We start from the raw sequence: 15,844 nt of genomic DNA, 5'->3' as shown, positions 1-15,844 counted from the left end.
AAATTTCAAAAGTTCGAATATCACACAGGAAAGTAAGTGAGAAACCACTAGTAGACTATTAGAAGAATCTGAGTTTGAATAACAAATAGTATTAAAAAGGATTCATACAAAATCATGACACTAATTACAATTGCATATTCAAGTGATATAAGTTACCAGCCTTAAAACTGCCAATCCCACAAAAAAGGTGGGGATCTTTTTTAGGCTATTTTCTCACTTCTCCGATCATGCTATTGAAAAACTCACTTCATCGATCTATTCAGACCGCCAGTTCTTTTCCTATGATAGTATCTATTGGTACATTCAACATTTGGAGGAAAGAACTGTCAATGTAATCATAATCATGCCTGAATAAAGTTGCTCCTTGCCGCCTGAGCACAGCGCCTTCCTATGCTACAACATTTGGTATACTATAACATGCAACAGCAGAAGTTAGTCCAGTACTGTGCCCATCTCCTCTTGCAATTCTTGTCTGAAATTACTAATAGTTCAAGCACGTCTTTTCTTCAAAATGTACTACTCGTTCTCATAGCTTGAAAGACGAGCATCTGACAAAACAGTGAAAAGTTGTGTATCCACAAAATGCTGCATAACAAGGAAGAGAATAAATCAAAGGAAAGAAATGTTGGGAGTCGATGAGCAGAAAGGGATAGATAAGTACAGCCATCAGCGACATCGCATTGATGAACTAATAATCTCGACTCAAATAGGACTTGCTAGGTCATTGACTATTCATAGCTATTACGAATAAAAAAACATCATATATATGGACCAAACTGAAACTAGATTAGGTCACTCCTCATGTATGGAATTTGATATGCAAGGCATGGGGGAAAAAGATATTCTTGTTTTTACACAGAGATAGCTGGCATCTTATCCAAGTTATTTTCTAGTATTTTTTATCAACTTATAATATACACCCAACTGAAGTGATGTTGGTCTCTTGCAAAAATTTAGCCTAGCCAAAGTCATCCATATAATAGCTTAATACTCACACTTTACTACATATAAAATATTGGGTGCTCTGCTGTCATGCTTTTGAACACCATACATGAAGGTTCTTGACGGGGTCCTGGTCAAGATTAAGGAGTAGAAGCTCATCCGGAAGGCAAAATAGCTAAAGGGGGCAGAAATGAGCTCATATTGGTAATTTAAAGAAAACCCATATGTAACGCCAAAAAAATGAAAAAGGAGACATCCCAAGTCATGAGAAAATGAAATGTTAACTATGAACGAGACATGTTAATCCAATTTGATTGCGTGTTCAAAATCATTTGAGCTGAGGATCTTTCAAAAACAACATCTCTACCACCACGAGATAGTGGTAACTACCTCCACGAGATAGTGGTAAGGTCGGCGTACACTGTACCATTCACAGACCCCACTTGTGGGATTTTACTGGGTATGTTGTTGTTGTTCAAAATAATTAGTCAGTGGAAACAGAACCAACCACATAAATTAGGCAGCGCTATTCAGCAGAATTAAGCTTTCAATGCCACTTAAGAATACATCAAAATGCCTTCAAAAGGAGTGATATGTGGTATTAAGCAGGCCAAGTGTAACTGAAAAGCCAATTAAATAACTACCACTTACAGATATCAGAGAAATTTATTTACCTTCACAAAAGGTTGATCTCTACCAGGAAAAGAATCAATAAAGCTATCTTTTAACAGTATTGAAACCTACAAAATAATAAGAGAAGCTTAATGGACTCAGACTACTCTTTTCCAGATCAACATACCAAAAGATTGTGGGGGTCAAATGGAAACCCGACATACCCGGTCACTGTTTGACTGTACACTAGTTATTGTATGAGACCTCAAATCTGAACAAAGAGACTCCAAATAGCGCCGCATAACAGTCAAGAATTGTGTTGCAGCTTCAGCCTGGAGATAAGTCATAGTTTAACAACAAAAACATAAAAGGAGAAAAGCATAGGGGAAGAATTAAAACAATTCAGAAAGGGCAGCTGTCACACAAGCACCATTTTTACAATCAACTAGCCCGTATATAAAAAAAAATTCTCATTATATTTTTTGACCTGATCATAACACAGTTTTTGAGGGTGAATAAAGTTACATTGCCCTTTCTTATCCTCGCTTGAAATAGACTGCACTCTTCATATGGTTTCAAATTCCTCATCATTGTCACCAGGGGCAGAAGACAGGAAGGGCCAGAAAATTTCACTGGTTTATATGTGATAAAAAATATTTTTTATGTATATATAGTAGCGCTATTGAATCCCCTTTGGCTTCTTCGTGTGTTTAATTCTTCATATTTTGAACCCCCTTGGTGAAAATGTTGGTTCTACCACTGCTTGCCACATCTTAATTCAGACTTAGTGTCAAGGTGCAAGTGAAGATAAAAGATAAAACTAAATATGTGACTGGCTGGTTAAGCTTCATTTATTCAAAATAAGGTTTCGAAAAAGTGACATTTCTTTTAGCAGATTTAAACTATGTTTTATGGATAACTTTTCAAATCTTTTCAACTGCATTAGCTTTTCAAAAAGTCCTCGGCCATTCTGCAAAATATTTTGAACTTGAAGAACTACCGGGAACCATAAGTAAATATCTACTACTGGTCCTAGACTTAGAGCATGTGTTTCATTGACTACATTTTTTAATAATTCAGGCAGAAGACAGACAACTCATTCCCAAGCCATTTGAATCCTTTCAGTAGATTATTAGCAGCTTAACACCTAGTTGAAGAAGGAGTGAACAGGTTAGAGTGTATTATGTTATTTCACTTTTAATGTAATAAGGAGTATGTAAATGAGGCAGAATCACGGGAAAAAGTGATACACTATAATGTATACTCAAATTTGGACCATCGGAAAAAAAGTTAATGACTTCACAGTGACATAACAGGAAAAAAATTCCAGGGTATTCAAATCTCAGGCAAAGCACTACATTAAAAAAAGTTGAATGACAGATACCTGTACTTCATTGCATCTGTATATAGGGCGCCGTTGAGCAACAGATTCTTCACGTGACAATCTGGCATGGATTGGCCGCAGTTCTGATAGAAGCTGCTTACGTCTAGGAAGTAGAGGCAAGTAACAAGATTTTATCTGCAGCCCCAACAAAAAAAAAATAACAAGATGAAAAATTTGAAAGCTAAGACAACCAAGTTTTAGCAATATTGAGAAGAATTACATTAAACAGCATCAGAAATATAGAGAATAACTTATATGCTCTTGGTAAGCACAAGTAAGAAAAATACAAAGTATCTTCGTATCCGACACCAATAGTATGGAAATGATCAACTGATGAACTTCACTTAATATAATCATTTAGAAATTGTTAAACTAAAGACGAAACCATAATAGTAAGGGTCTAGACTAATAAAAAGGAGAAAGAAGAAACATTTCGTGGAGGGGCAAAGTTCTCGAGAGAAAATTTGCAGAATCTACTTACCAGATAAACTAAATACTTCCATGAACTATAACTATTATGAACTAACCTGATCTTTGGTTACATTAACACGGACAAGATTAGCACTTCTCATCTTCAAATCAGTTGGTTTGTGCTGCAGCCCAACCTGTCAATCATTGGTCACAAAGAAGACAGTGGAATTGAGAATATGATTTGCAGTTTCTCCTCCAAGTACAAAACAGAAATCCACACCCCAAAAGCTAGCTCAAATGGAGGAGGATTTCTCAAGCCTTATAAGGAGTCCACCCATCTCATTAACTACCAATATGGGACTTTTTGTCATTCTTTAACACCCCACCTCACACCCAGTGCTTAGCATCTGGTGCGTGGGCAATTTTGATTTTTGGGGGTCCCAACATTGGGTGAGATGGGCCCTGCTTTGATGCCATGTGAAATTAGGTCTTAGGCCTAACTCACACCCCAAAATCTAGCTCCCATCTCATTAACTACCAATGTGGACTTTTTGTCATTCTTTTAACACCCCACCTCACGTCCAGTGCTTAGCTTACTTATAAAAATAGTCCTATCAAAGATTCTTTTTAACACTTATTGGCAAAGGGAACAAAGACATAACATAGTAAATTTCAATGCTCCCGTCTTCAAGCCCTTCAGTTCTAAAGAGAGAATAGTTCCTAATCCAACTGAAAAATAATAAAGGGATGCCTGAACATTTTTTCCTTTTTTCAACCACATATGATTTGGAAGGAGATATCAGCTAGCATACCTAAACTTAAAAGATTTTACATTATCTTACATGGACAATAGGCAGGCAACACAAAACTATTCTCAAACTTCCCACTTTAAGCATCCCCACTGGAACTGTCAATTAACATCCAGTGCTTTGTGAACACGTAAATGTGAAAGAACATTAATGCAGACGTCAAACAGATACTAAAATCAGAAGAGAAAGAGCAGGCATATTCATTTGACTGATTCAGGCACTTAATTGACTCATCTAGTACAATAAACCGAATATATAGCATAAGTTATAGTTAGACAATCTTAAGATTGCAATAGAACTGTAGCAGAACTTCACAAAGTAGAAGCGTGAGAAAACATGTAAGAAACTCACAATGAAAGGTACGGGAGCATCAAGAAAATCCAGCATCTTCCCAGGCAAAATCTGATAAAAAACAAAGTCAATTGATGATTGTAACTTGAGGAGAAGAAGAAATATGGGGAGTACAACATTCAGTATTATGACCATTAAAATCATGAAATAAGATAGCTAAACACATACATTGCTGCATAGTTAAGTTCTCGTGTAATTCAGTATCAATGTACCATGAGCAGCTTTCTATATCACAAATGGTTTATCAATCTCCAGCATATCCTTAATGCCGAGGAATACAACGTTACCAATTTTTAAAAAATGGTTTACAGTTCAATGCATGTTTTGCATCAAAGTTATTATGCTCACATCATTGAAGGGCCGTGTGAAATTCAAGGGGTAAATTCTCCTCACCCATAAGTTGTTGGCGATATTGTGTACTTGATCTATTAGATTTAAATTATCCTAATACATCTACAAATATGAATATTGCACATTTGAGTTCCAACTTCCAAGTAATGTGTTGAGTCCCACATTGGTGGGCTTAGGAAAATTTGGTCTCCTTATATGGTCTTGGACAATCCTCCCCTCATGAGCTAGCGTTTGGGTTGAGTTAGGTCCAAGATGCATTTCTTTCATATTGAATGTGAGTACAGATTTGTAAAGACACACACACACACGCACGCACACAGATATGTACATACAATGTTCTCCAATGATCAGAAATGGAAGTAAAGTCTTAACAATTCCAATATTAGTAATTAACTAATTATCATACCTGATAACGACATCTTTTACGAGGTTTTCTTTGAATACCAATATTTGAACAAAATTTTAGTAGATTTACTCTGTACAATCAAGCATATGGACTGGCTGAAACCTACTACCATAATAGAATTTGGAAACTTGTCCCTTGTTTCATACAAGAGAGATTTTGAATTTGATATATTTCTCTTCATATTTTATTTTTTTATGACAATATATTTCTCTTCATATTTAAGACAGTAAAAAAAATTCGTGAAAGTATAGAGCTGGAGCAAACATACACAAAAGACATCATCCATGAAAGAAAAAGAGGCATGTGAAAATATCCAACCTCATGACTAAACAGTGGTAGACAACTCTTTTCCTTACGTGATCATTAATGATTTAAGAGTAAATTTTAGCTTCGTACAAGGCTCTAACAAATAAGAAACCAGAGGAACTGGCAACTCTATGATTGAAGGTTAAGGAATATAGTCGTCTTACTATCTTCAATGTGCTGTTGAACTTTAGGACATCATATCTCATTAACGAATAAGAAACACGGTTGGAATGCTTTGTTAATTACGGAGTTCCCACTTTTATTTTGGCAATTACTCATCCTCTTATCTTTGTATTCCTTATCAATAAAATTCACTTTCCTATTAAAGAAAATTCAGATTCATACCTAAGTTCTCAATTCATTTTCAGGTTCTTCACGTTACCCCTTGAATTCATAACTTAATTCCATTTCAGATAATGTTAAGAAGAAATTAAAATCGATGTACTACGAGGATGAATTTCTCATTGTATTGCATGGGTTACTATAAGTTCATGAATGATTAGCTTAACATTTCACAAGTAGGACTACAGTGCTCCCTCTCTAAAAGCTAGTCTATCAAAATCCATATTTCATATCCTAAAGTTTGCATTTCCCTGCACAACTACTTAATTCATTTATACTTCGGAGAATCCCATAATAAGAAATGCAACTCATAATCTTGTCAACAAGTCCCGGCAGGTTTTTATACATATAAACTAAAGAGTTTATTCAACTAGAATCCCATAACGTAAGGACAAACATGCAATCAAGCATTCAATATCACCAAGGGGAAGACAAATAGTTGTGAACAAGCAACATTCCTGTACAGAGTGAAAATTAAATGACAAGTACAGGTACTCATTCAAACACCCATTAATCTATTGAACATTTAAAATAAGATTCAATGGTGGTACATCACAATAAATATCAACGAAGATTACCGACATTAAATACGAGACTGTGAAGTAATAGCTATGATACAGAACGTACAGGTAAGAATAAACTCTGCCATTGAAATGGGCGAATAATGGGAATCAGAGACAGCACCACAGCAGATAGAACACCCTGTACTTGTTGCAAAATAAGAAAATGAATGAGGCCCTGACGTAGGACAGATTTTGCATGTTCAGGAAACTCAAGAAATACCAAACGCATATGGATTCCAAGATAAATCACAAATTACCAAATTGGGGCACACAATAACCACTTGTTTTTCGAGAAGCACACCAGTGATTAAGGCCAATATCTGAAAGAGGAATTACTTGTCAAACAGAATAATGAATGTCATGTGAAGTTCACAATCAAATGCAATGAAATTTATGAAGTGCATACACTTCTAAGAGGCCAAGCATCCATGCTGAGCACATAGAGGACACACACAGGTCAGATGATTAGATGTGACCAGATTGTTTTAGTTATTTAACTACATGGCAATGATAGACATGCACAACTCCTAATCGTGTCTCAAACTTGTCAAAAGATGGAACTTCTGTTTTGATAAATTATAAAGTTTTTTATTGATATTACACTGAAATGGTATCACAAACATGTAGAATATATCAAACTGCCTCAGCCAAAGTTCTCCGTCTCATTAGCGCAACTATCTATACGATATGGAATTCTTTATTTAAAGATGGAGATGTTCCCCACTTAGTGGGATTTCACTGGGTATGTTGTTGTTGTAAAGATGGAGATGTTAAAAGAGGCAACTCCCTTTTTCTCTTTTCTTGTTTGTGCTTTTTTTCCCGTAATAACAGTTTAAGATCCAAGCAAACAATTTCCAAAGGTTCCAACTTCCTCCCTCAAGGAAATGAAGCGTTCTTGTGTACGCTTTTGGGTACATTGAAGATGGGAATCCATGTGCATATGACATAATACACAAACACCTATCTACATACATAATACCTGTATGAATAGATAAATACATAGTGCGGTTGTATGTACACATGCAGTTTTGTGTATACAGGCATAGTTTGCTCAAGTAAATATATTTATGTAGGCAATTTTTTAGAGAAGTGTCTACCTCATATTTTGACCCAGAGAATGTTCGTGTTTTCATTGATAAAGCTTAGAAACTAAAACAGGACCAATTACTTCATTTAATCTTTATTGGGGATTATATTCATCGAATAATAATTAACAACTCTCCATGGTTCAACAAAAACTTGTTTGTAGTGGTTACTAATGCGAAAAAGAGACTGGTAATAAACCGAAAAGAAGATGAAGTTGTGCCTCAAAGGTCATACATCTGAGTCAACTGCAACTGAAACATGACATGATACTTATAACATCTAATGTAACTAAACTGTAGAACGAAAAATATACTACTAGCTAAAAACTAAATGATACGTGAGTTAACACTAAAAACTTACTTTCAACCATCCACTCCTAAGAAAAATAACAGTTCAATAAAATCATAACTAAACCTGATTGTGATGCTTGATAACTGATTAAAGTTAATTAATGGAAACAGAATTTGGTTGGCCTAGTAAATGATGTATCAGGTCAGCTTAAAATAAGGTTGCACCACTTCCTGTTTAACCACCCAGGTTAAATAAGATCAAAGAAATAGAAACACTTTGCTTGAAGATGGTTATGGGAGTATGTTGGGAATTGGCAAGCCAAGTAGTCGACAGTTAAGAACTATTGAGCCAGGAAAATCTTACAGTCTCAATTGAAAGTGAACGACATATTGTTGCGGCTGTCCATATAGATAGTCCAACAGCTTCCTCAGCAGCGGCTAAATGGAAATTTACCTAAGAAAATAATAACTGCCATCATTTAGAAAGGAAGAATTTCAATTCCAAGAAACGAATTAGAAATGATCTAACCTTTGCAATATCATCTGGATTATTCATACTTGTACCCAGATGTTTCTCACAAATTCCGAGTTCACAAACTGAAATTCTCTCGTATTGAATAGCCTGCAGATGTTCGAGTGGCTGAAAAGTGATCTTACTTCCTCGTGGTGGAAGAGACAAGGAATGATAACTACAAACTATTTGCAGCAAATCATTCTTATTCTCCTACAAAAGAGACCAATTAAGTAATTAGAGGAGGTGGGAACTCATAGGTGAGTAAAACACTAACATGAATTTCTGTGGGTGGAAAAGAAGACTACAGACTCTAGCCCACTCCAGTATCATCTCACACCCGGCATCCTTGTCATTGCTGAAAAATAAGTCATCATCTTCCTCCTCGGATGCCATACTTCTTGCTGAACTGCCAAAAGAAAACAGCTTATTGACTAATTTAAATTGAGTGGTACAATATGAGGAGAAATGTGTATTTATGGTCTATATATGCTGGATAACAGACACAGATGAAACAAGAAGAATACAATAATGCTCCATTCAACAAGAAAGGGGAAAAAAATAAAAGATATGACTATTCAGGAAAGAAATAAGGGGCACCTAATACCAGAATTTTAGGTCTGGTTTGTATGGGCTTATAGCTTATGGTTTATAAGCAATAAGCCATAAGTTAGGGCTTATTTTTGTTATTTTGACTTAAAAGCACTTCTTTATTTTACCCAAACACTACAAAAGTGCTTAAAAACATCTAAAATAAGCCAATCCAAACAAGCTCTTAAGTCTCAACTATCCTTGTAATAGAAGAAAGAAAACGAATTTAAAAGTTTGACCACCTAAATAAGGATTCAAAGCTTCCAAGGCGCTCCAATGAATGGAGTTTTGAGAAGACAAAAGGCCCACTCTCAGGGGTTCGGTAATTGTCTTGAATTCCATAAACCCTTTCAGTAGTATCAGATCGAATTTCTGAAGCTTCAGAGCCACAATCATCAACGTAAAGGATGTTCCTTCCCCCATCCTTACCAAATCCTCTTGTTTGACTATGATCTGATGCCTCACTGGCAGTGACACTTACAGGTGAAGAAACTTCCCACTTTGATGATGATGAGGGAACCTCATCGTCTGAGATTATCCCAGCTGCAGCAGCAGTAAGAGCAATTGCACTGTCAACTGGTATTGCAGAAGATGTCCAATCTGCTTCATCATCCCTATAAGAGGAATCAACGCTTGCATTTGATGCATCATTCATTTTCGATGCAGAGGGGATAAAATCAGTGAGATTTATTTCACTAACAAAATGTGTTATCCTATTTAGGCGCTCTTGTGCAATTACACTGCATTCAAATGAATATAATATAGTCAATGGCATAGAATATTCAATATTCATCTTTATCCATACCAGTGAACAGCTGATGAAAAGAAATTCAGCGCTAACCTGTTCAACATCTCATAGTGCAATTCAAATAAAGGAAATCTAGTCAAAAGACAATAACAGCGAGGTGCAGAAACCAAAAACCGACTGCGACCAATTGATGACTGGGAAGGGGGTGATGAAGAAACATAGATAGCTGGTGGTCTCTGAACAATTTCTGGTACATGTAAACATACACCATAAAGGGTAGCATTGTCTGCCACCTGATGAAAAGCACATACTGTAACTTCAACATTTTACAGGAACTAATATGAACTCACAGGCAGATAGACAACCAAACATAAAACACAAGGGAAAAGAAGGCAAAAATCAAAAGCTAGCAAAAAACCTAAGGTACACCACATATAGCAAATAGAGAAAATCATCTCCAAGAAAACAAGATGAGCAATAAATACAAACAGTAGAGGAAACAGGTTACGTGCCCTTCACTTAGAGTAGTCAATCAGTATAACTCATAATCCAGTCCAGCATGACCAAACAAAGCATATTGAAATTGATCGACACTTCATCAAAGAAAAAGTTATGAGTGGTGTCTTAAGTTTGTTCCATGTATCATCAGAAAAGCAATTAGCTGATGTGTTTAGCAAAGGTCTCAACAAATGAACTTTCCATACACTAGTTTGAAAGTTTGGCATGTTGGGACATCTTTGAACCAACTTGAGGGGGAGAGTTAACAAATTGATTCCCTAGCTTAATTGTAGGAGTAGATTAATATATATTGATGGTAATTGATTATGTAATATTTTCTTTCCTTATTTAGTCGTAGGACTTATTGTATAAGTACTCATTCTCATGGGATGTAAAATCATCAAGAAATACAAAGAAGTCTTTTCTTCTTGTTGAAATCTTCATTCTTTCATCTGATAACAGTGGCTAATAGGCGGAGAAACTTTCATAGAGTCATTGGAAATGGGTTGGTAGTCATTGAGGGGGAGGGGGAGATAAAAATGGCAATAGTGGATTTCTATGAACGTTTGCATAGGGAGCAAGTGAATTGAAGAGCTCTGTCAGGAGGGTGAGTTTAATCACATGTGAAAGGGGGAAAAAAATTATGTGTCATTGATTGAAAACCCCAAAAGTAGAAGTTCCACAATGATCTAAGGGAAAATTGTACAGCACAGAAGAAAACATATGTCAAGTACTCAATAAAGACACTACCAAAAGTATAAAATTGTCATTAGGAAAGAAAATGAAGAATTAATGTACTTATTAAGCACCGAAGAGCACAACACCAGAGTTCTCAATCAATCAACTAAGTGTTAATCCCAAACCAAAGGTCATGTATTTAGAAAATTATTTGAGCTTACCTTGAGAGAAAATACGAACGACGAATCATCTCTGCCTAAATGCTCCTGAGATAAAGGAAAAATAAGTTATTTCTACGAAGAGAACTCCATGTTTACTGGTTAATTAAATAAAATGGTGCAAAAAGCATTATAATTTCAGGAAGGATCCTAAAAAATTGTTGTACTGGACCTGCCCGTAGACCAGTTCATTTAATTCACTAAATGACGGTGTCCTTTCCATCACATGTGCCTGTATTACAAAGAAAACACATGATGAGAGAGAACTCTTTTTTTTGGAACCTAAACAATGTAGATCTCATACAAATATAGGTGAAGTAAATGCTGAATTGTCACCATACAGATCATTACTCTGAAATAACAACTTAGCCCTGCACTCAATATACTTCTCCACTAGAATTTGTAACACAGCGTCAGCAGATAGGTACCCTCAGACTTTCATTTTATCTTCTAATCTCCAGATATAGGAATCTCCTTCCTTGTACATATACCATTCCTTCCCATATTAGTGATTATCTTTAATTGGTTATGACCCTTTTTAGGATAACAATTTCATTGATGTAATGCTAAGTTCCCTGCATGCTTATAGTTATTTTTCACCCTACCTCAAGGCATTTTCTATTTGCAACTGTCCGTCACAATATTACTGACTGATATATTTGATACAAGTAAACAAGAGAACATGCATGCAAGATAGAAAACTAATTCGACTATAAGGAATAATGTTGGGAAGTAGAATGCCTTAAGTTACACCTTTACACCTCCAGGAAAGCAAAATGCTGCCAAATCCTTCAAACGCATAGCGAGCTTCTTTCCAGGAGGATATTTAAAGAGTACCTGGGAAAGAGAGGAAAGTAAAAGGAGGATAATGCTAAGGCAAGAAAATGTATCATACCATATAACTTAGATATAAGTAAATTATTGGAGCCAAAAATGGATATTTTACATATATACACACAGTGACTATGTACGACCAATAAATTTCATCCATCATACATCATGATGGAACTCAAGCAGTCTTGATCAATAACACACAACATCTTGAGGATTACTTAGAGTTACATTCCACAGCTAAGAGGAGGAAAAGTATAATAAGAAGAAAATACAATGGACACTGATTAGATATAAGAAGACAATGCACTTGGAAACAAAAAGTAGTAGTCAATCACATAAGAAAAGTGTGCCACTTTTACCAGAATAACAGCATCAACTGTTAACCTAATAGCAATGAAAGGAAAAAACGCATCTTGCCAACTTAAAGAGAAAAAAAAAAGAATCTGATCTTCAATATAATATTTGAGAAAATAAAAAGTATACCTGGAATGTCAATGCCCAAGCCCATGGCTTAAAACTATTAAGCAAAATACCAACTTATAGTAATATAAAATATGAATTGCAACTCACAAATAGAAGCTCGAAAAAGGGGAATCAATAAGCGTGAACATTTTGCTTGGTAACAATCTGAAATCATATCTAAAATAAACTTGTACCACAAAATAGGTTTGACCATGTTTTGAGAGAAAAAAGCATTTATTCAATTGTTTTCTCTATGACTAACAAGCTGAAGGACCGCACCGATGTCTCTAGTACTGAATTAATTTGGGATGTGAAATAAAGTTGGATTTGAATTATTTTATTAATTATGAGTAAACTATCTATTTTCCGAACATACTAATCATTAAAGCATCTTTCGGGATACTAGTAGCGCCGCACCGCCATCCCGCCCGCCCCAAAGAAAACTCAAACCAAAACTAGGAGCCCAAAAGTGACTACTTTATTCCCATGATGACTTGAATCCACAGCCTTAAGGTTGAAGCTTGAGGGTCCTTACCACTATGCTATCCCTTGTCACATAACTGCCCCATGTTTAATAAGCAGAATTTGACTTCTAAACCATAAATATGCAAAATTATGCAAGTACACAAACCTGAGGTTCTAGAGATGGAACTGAAGGGCCACAATTTGAAAGCATTCTGAAATCCACCATGTCAGATGTTTCTAACTGTACTTCCCATTTCTTTCTCCTGGCAAATGCATCCTCGACATCCTCAAGATTAGCATCTGGATGAAGACCGACGATAACAAAGTGCTCAAAAATCGAATCGAGCTCCTTATATTTCTTATAATCCTGCACATAATTTTTGTGTGTTTGTAAAATATGATTCTCCGAATTTCATGAGCAATCTAATATGTCAGAGCTGAAGGCTAGTTTCAATCCAACTATTACAACTCCCTAGAGGGGAATGCCCATAAGTGATATGTGCAGAGCATATAAGCTGGTCATAGGTACTTCATACTTGTGTATCAAAATATATGGAAATTTAGTAAAGTTATCCTCGTGATTTGAGTTGATATATCAAAATGGTGCATCTCTTCTTTATCTCACTATCTCTTGTCTAAAATTTTCATTATCGTGTTTAATAAACTCAACATGATTTTAGTCTTTACCCCTTCTCTCTTAATCATTCTAATTTGTATGAAGGACATAGAGGTGGTCGCAGGAGTCTCTTCCTATGTTAAATACTACAGGTCAAAGCAAGAGTAATTTATATATTACCCTCTCATGATTTTCCACCCTAAACTAAGAAACAAAGTCTCAAATATGTGAGTTTAAATATACTCAAATCCTGTTGTAATTTTGAAAATTATGAACTTGATGACCAAAAAAAAAGGAACTACAGGGGAAAAGGAACATAGAACTGTATATGCCAAAATTCAACACATTATTCTCCATGTTGCCTCAAAGAGTTTTAAAAAGCAACTTACTTTTAAAAGAAGTTGAGGGTAAAAAAACAGGATGTCCGAAAAGCTAAATCACAGGCAAGAAAAAAGCAGGAAATATACTTTGTTTCAGAATAATCTTTTCAAAAAATGCCATACACAAAACTACAAGCAGTTCAGATTCCAAAATGAAGGCAGCATACCGAGGTTTTGGAATGAAGCTGATACCACTGTCTCTTTTGGTTAGCCAAAACCTCAGGATTGAAGGATAAAAACGAGCTGTCTTCCTGTGAAGTAGAACCCCAATTTCGCAAAGTCTTTTGCATTTGAGACTTCCATTTCGTGAAGTTACTGCCACTTCTTTGAACAGAAGAAGTCACTATTTCACTACGACTTCTTCTATGCCCAACCCCAGTTGTGGAAAATTTTGAACTACTACTAGAGTAAACATTTTGCAGTGCCTCACCAGCCACTCTTACTGCTTCCTCAGATATTTGCTGTAATACCCTGTATGGTGATGATGGCAATTCCTCTTGCCCGTTGCCTTCTTTCATATTCCTTAATAACAATTTTTCAATTTACATCTCCCTTTTTTTCTTCAAACTCATTACTTCTGTTCGTTATTCAAGAGCATGATGATACCCTTCTTCTGTCACAACATTTCCAATGCATACTTGAAAAAACACCCAATCAAATATATTTCCTCAATTTGAAGAAATTTTCAATCTTTACTCACTGATGAACAGTACAATATGACTAAAAAACTTGCTCTTCCCACTTTAAGCAAACTATGAAGCACCCTGTGATACATAATAGGGGGAAATAAGTAGAAAAATTCAGAATCGCATATACATGTAATTTATACTCCAAATTGCTGCAGCAAAAATCATTCCTTTTTGTTTTCTCATAAAACAACAGCCACTCAATCGAATAGAAAATCTGAAAAACACCCAAATCAGATACAATGTGGAAAAAAAAAACGAAACGGCGAAAATGAAAAAGATTAGAGAATGCAATGTACGCTGAAAGGGCTGAATCATAATAAATTAGTGCAATAATCTCGGGTTCCGGAAAACATGTCGGAAAGGAAAGAGAAAAAAATGTGATTATTAATTACCCGAAAAGAAGAAATTAATTTGATCGTGGTTGGTTTTTGCATTTGTACGATGTGGTTTCTCGAGGTCACCGGATTTATCTGCGTCGTGCCGGTGTGGGGAGGAAAACGGTTGTCGCCGGCGCCGGAGTAGGGAGGAGAGATGAGAGGAAAGTTGCCGAGAATAGCGGTGGAGGGGGGAGCATGCAGAATGAGCATTGTTTTTCTCATTTTGAAGATCACCGTTTATTATTCAGGGGAAGTATTTTGCTAATTCCTGACCACTAATTTTTACCATGGTAAAATTTTGTGCCAAGTACGGTATTTTTTATTATTTTTTTTCAAGATATTGATCAAAAACACATACTCCTATGAAATATTATTTTTTGTGAGTATCTATTTAACTACAAATTGTTTGTGTTTTTCCATTTTTTTATCAAGTTATTTTTTACTTTAACTATTAATAACTATTTATTAAAATTTATCTAGAATGTGGATGAAATTTATGGTTAATATGCGAATACAAATAGTTTGTGTTTTTTTCATTTTTTTATCAAGTTTATTTTTTAACTTGAACTATTAATAATGGAAGTACTTAGTCTAGTCAGCTTCAAAGCGTGTTTTGATAAATTATTGATGATAGTTTAGATAAAAATATATGCAAACACTTAATAGTTTAAATATAAAACTCGTAAAAATGATATTTGAAATGTTTTTTTTATCATTATATTTTTTCAATTTACCCGATATTACATATTTCTATTGAAATTCAACTAAATTCAAAACTATACAGAAAAATCTTACACCAAAAAATAAAACACACTCGATTAAAAATAATTTTATACTTTAAATTAAATTTAAATTCAAAAACTCTGACCATACGTATCGATATGAACTCTTTTAATTAGTTGTTCACATACTTACTCTTTCAAC

The 15,844-nt window shown here is 35.2% G+C and overlaps 1 protein-coding gene across 1 annotated transcript; it reads right to left on the bottom strand.

The window, feature by feature from the left end:
• Nucleotides 1-430: 430 nt before the first annotated feature.
• Nucleotides 431-15,131, bottom strand: LOC125807950 (uncharacterized). The gene is made up of 19 exons (XM_049487706.1): nt 14,936-15,131; nt 14,022-14,376; nt 13,025-13,225; nt 11,851-11,934; nt 11,270-11,329; nt 11,101-11,145; nt 9,797-9,996; nt 9,198-9,695; nt 8,677-8,773; nt 8,383-8,577; nt 8,218-8,307; nt 6,735-6,797; nt 6,542-6,616; nt 4,510-4,560; nt 3,466-3,543; nt 2,939-3,073; nt 1,779-1,886; nt 1,617-1,682; nt 431-585 (listed from the first exon to the last, which is right to left on the bottom strand). The coding sequence occupies exons 2-19, from the start codon at nt 14,370-14,372 to the stop codon at nt 517-519; spliced, it is 2,466 nt and encodes an 821-aa protein (XP_049343663.1). The 5' UTR covers nt 14,373-14,376; nt 14,936-15,131; the 3' UTR covers nt 431-516.
• Nucleotides 15,132-15,844: the final 713 nt, after the last annotated feature.

This window comes from Solanum verrucosum, unplaced genomic scaffold (genome assembly GCF_900185275.1).
Source record: "Solanum verrucosum unplaced genomic scaffold, falcon-dt-bn FXZP01000183.1, whole genome shotgun sequence".
In the NCBI taxonomy this organism is placed as follows: Eukaryota; Viridiplantae; Streptophyta; class Magnoliopsida; order Solanales; family Solanaceae; genus Solanum; species Solanum verrucosum.
The sequence above is the reverse complement of the archived record's forward strand: the minus strand, read 5'-3'. Positions and strand labels throughout refer to the sequence as shown.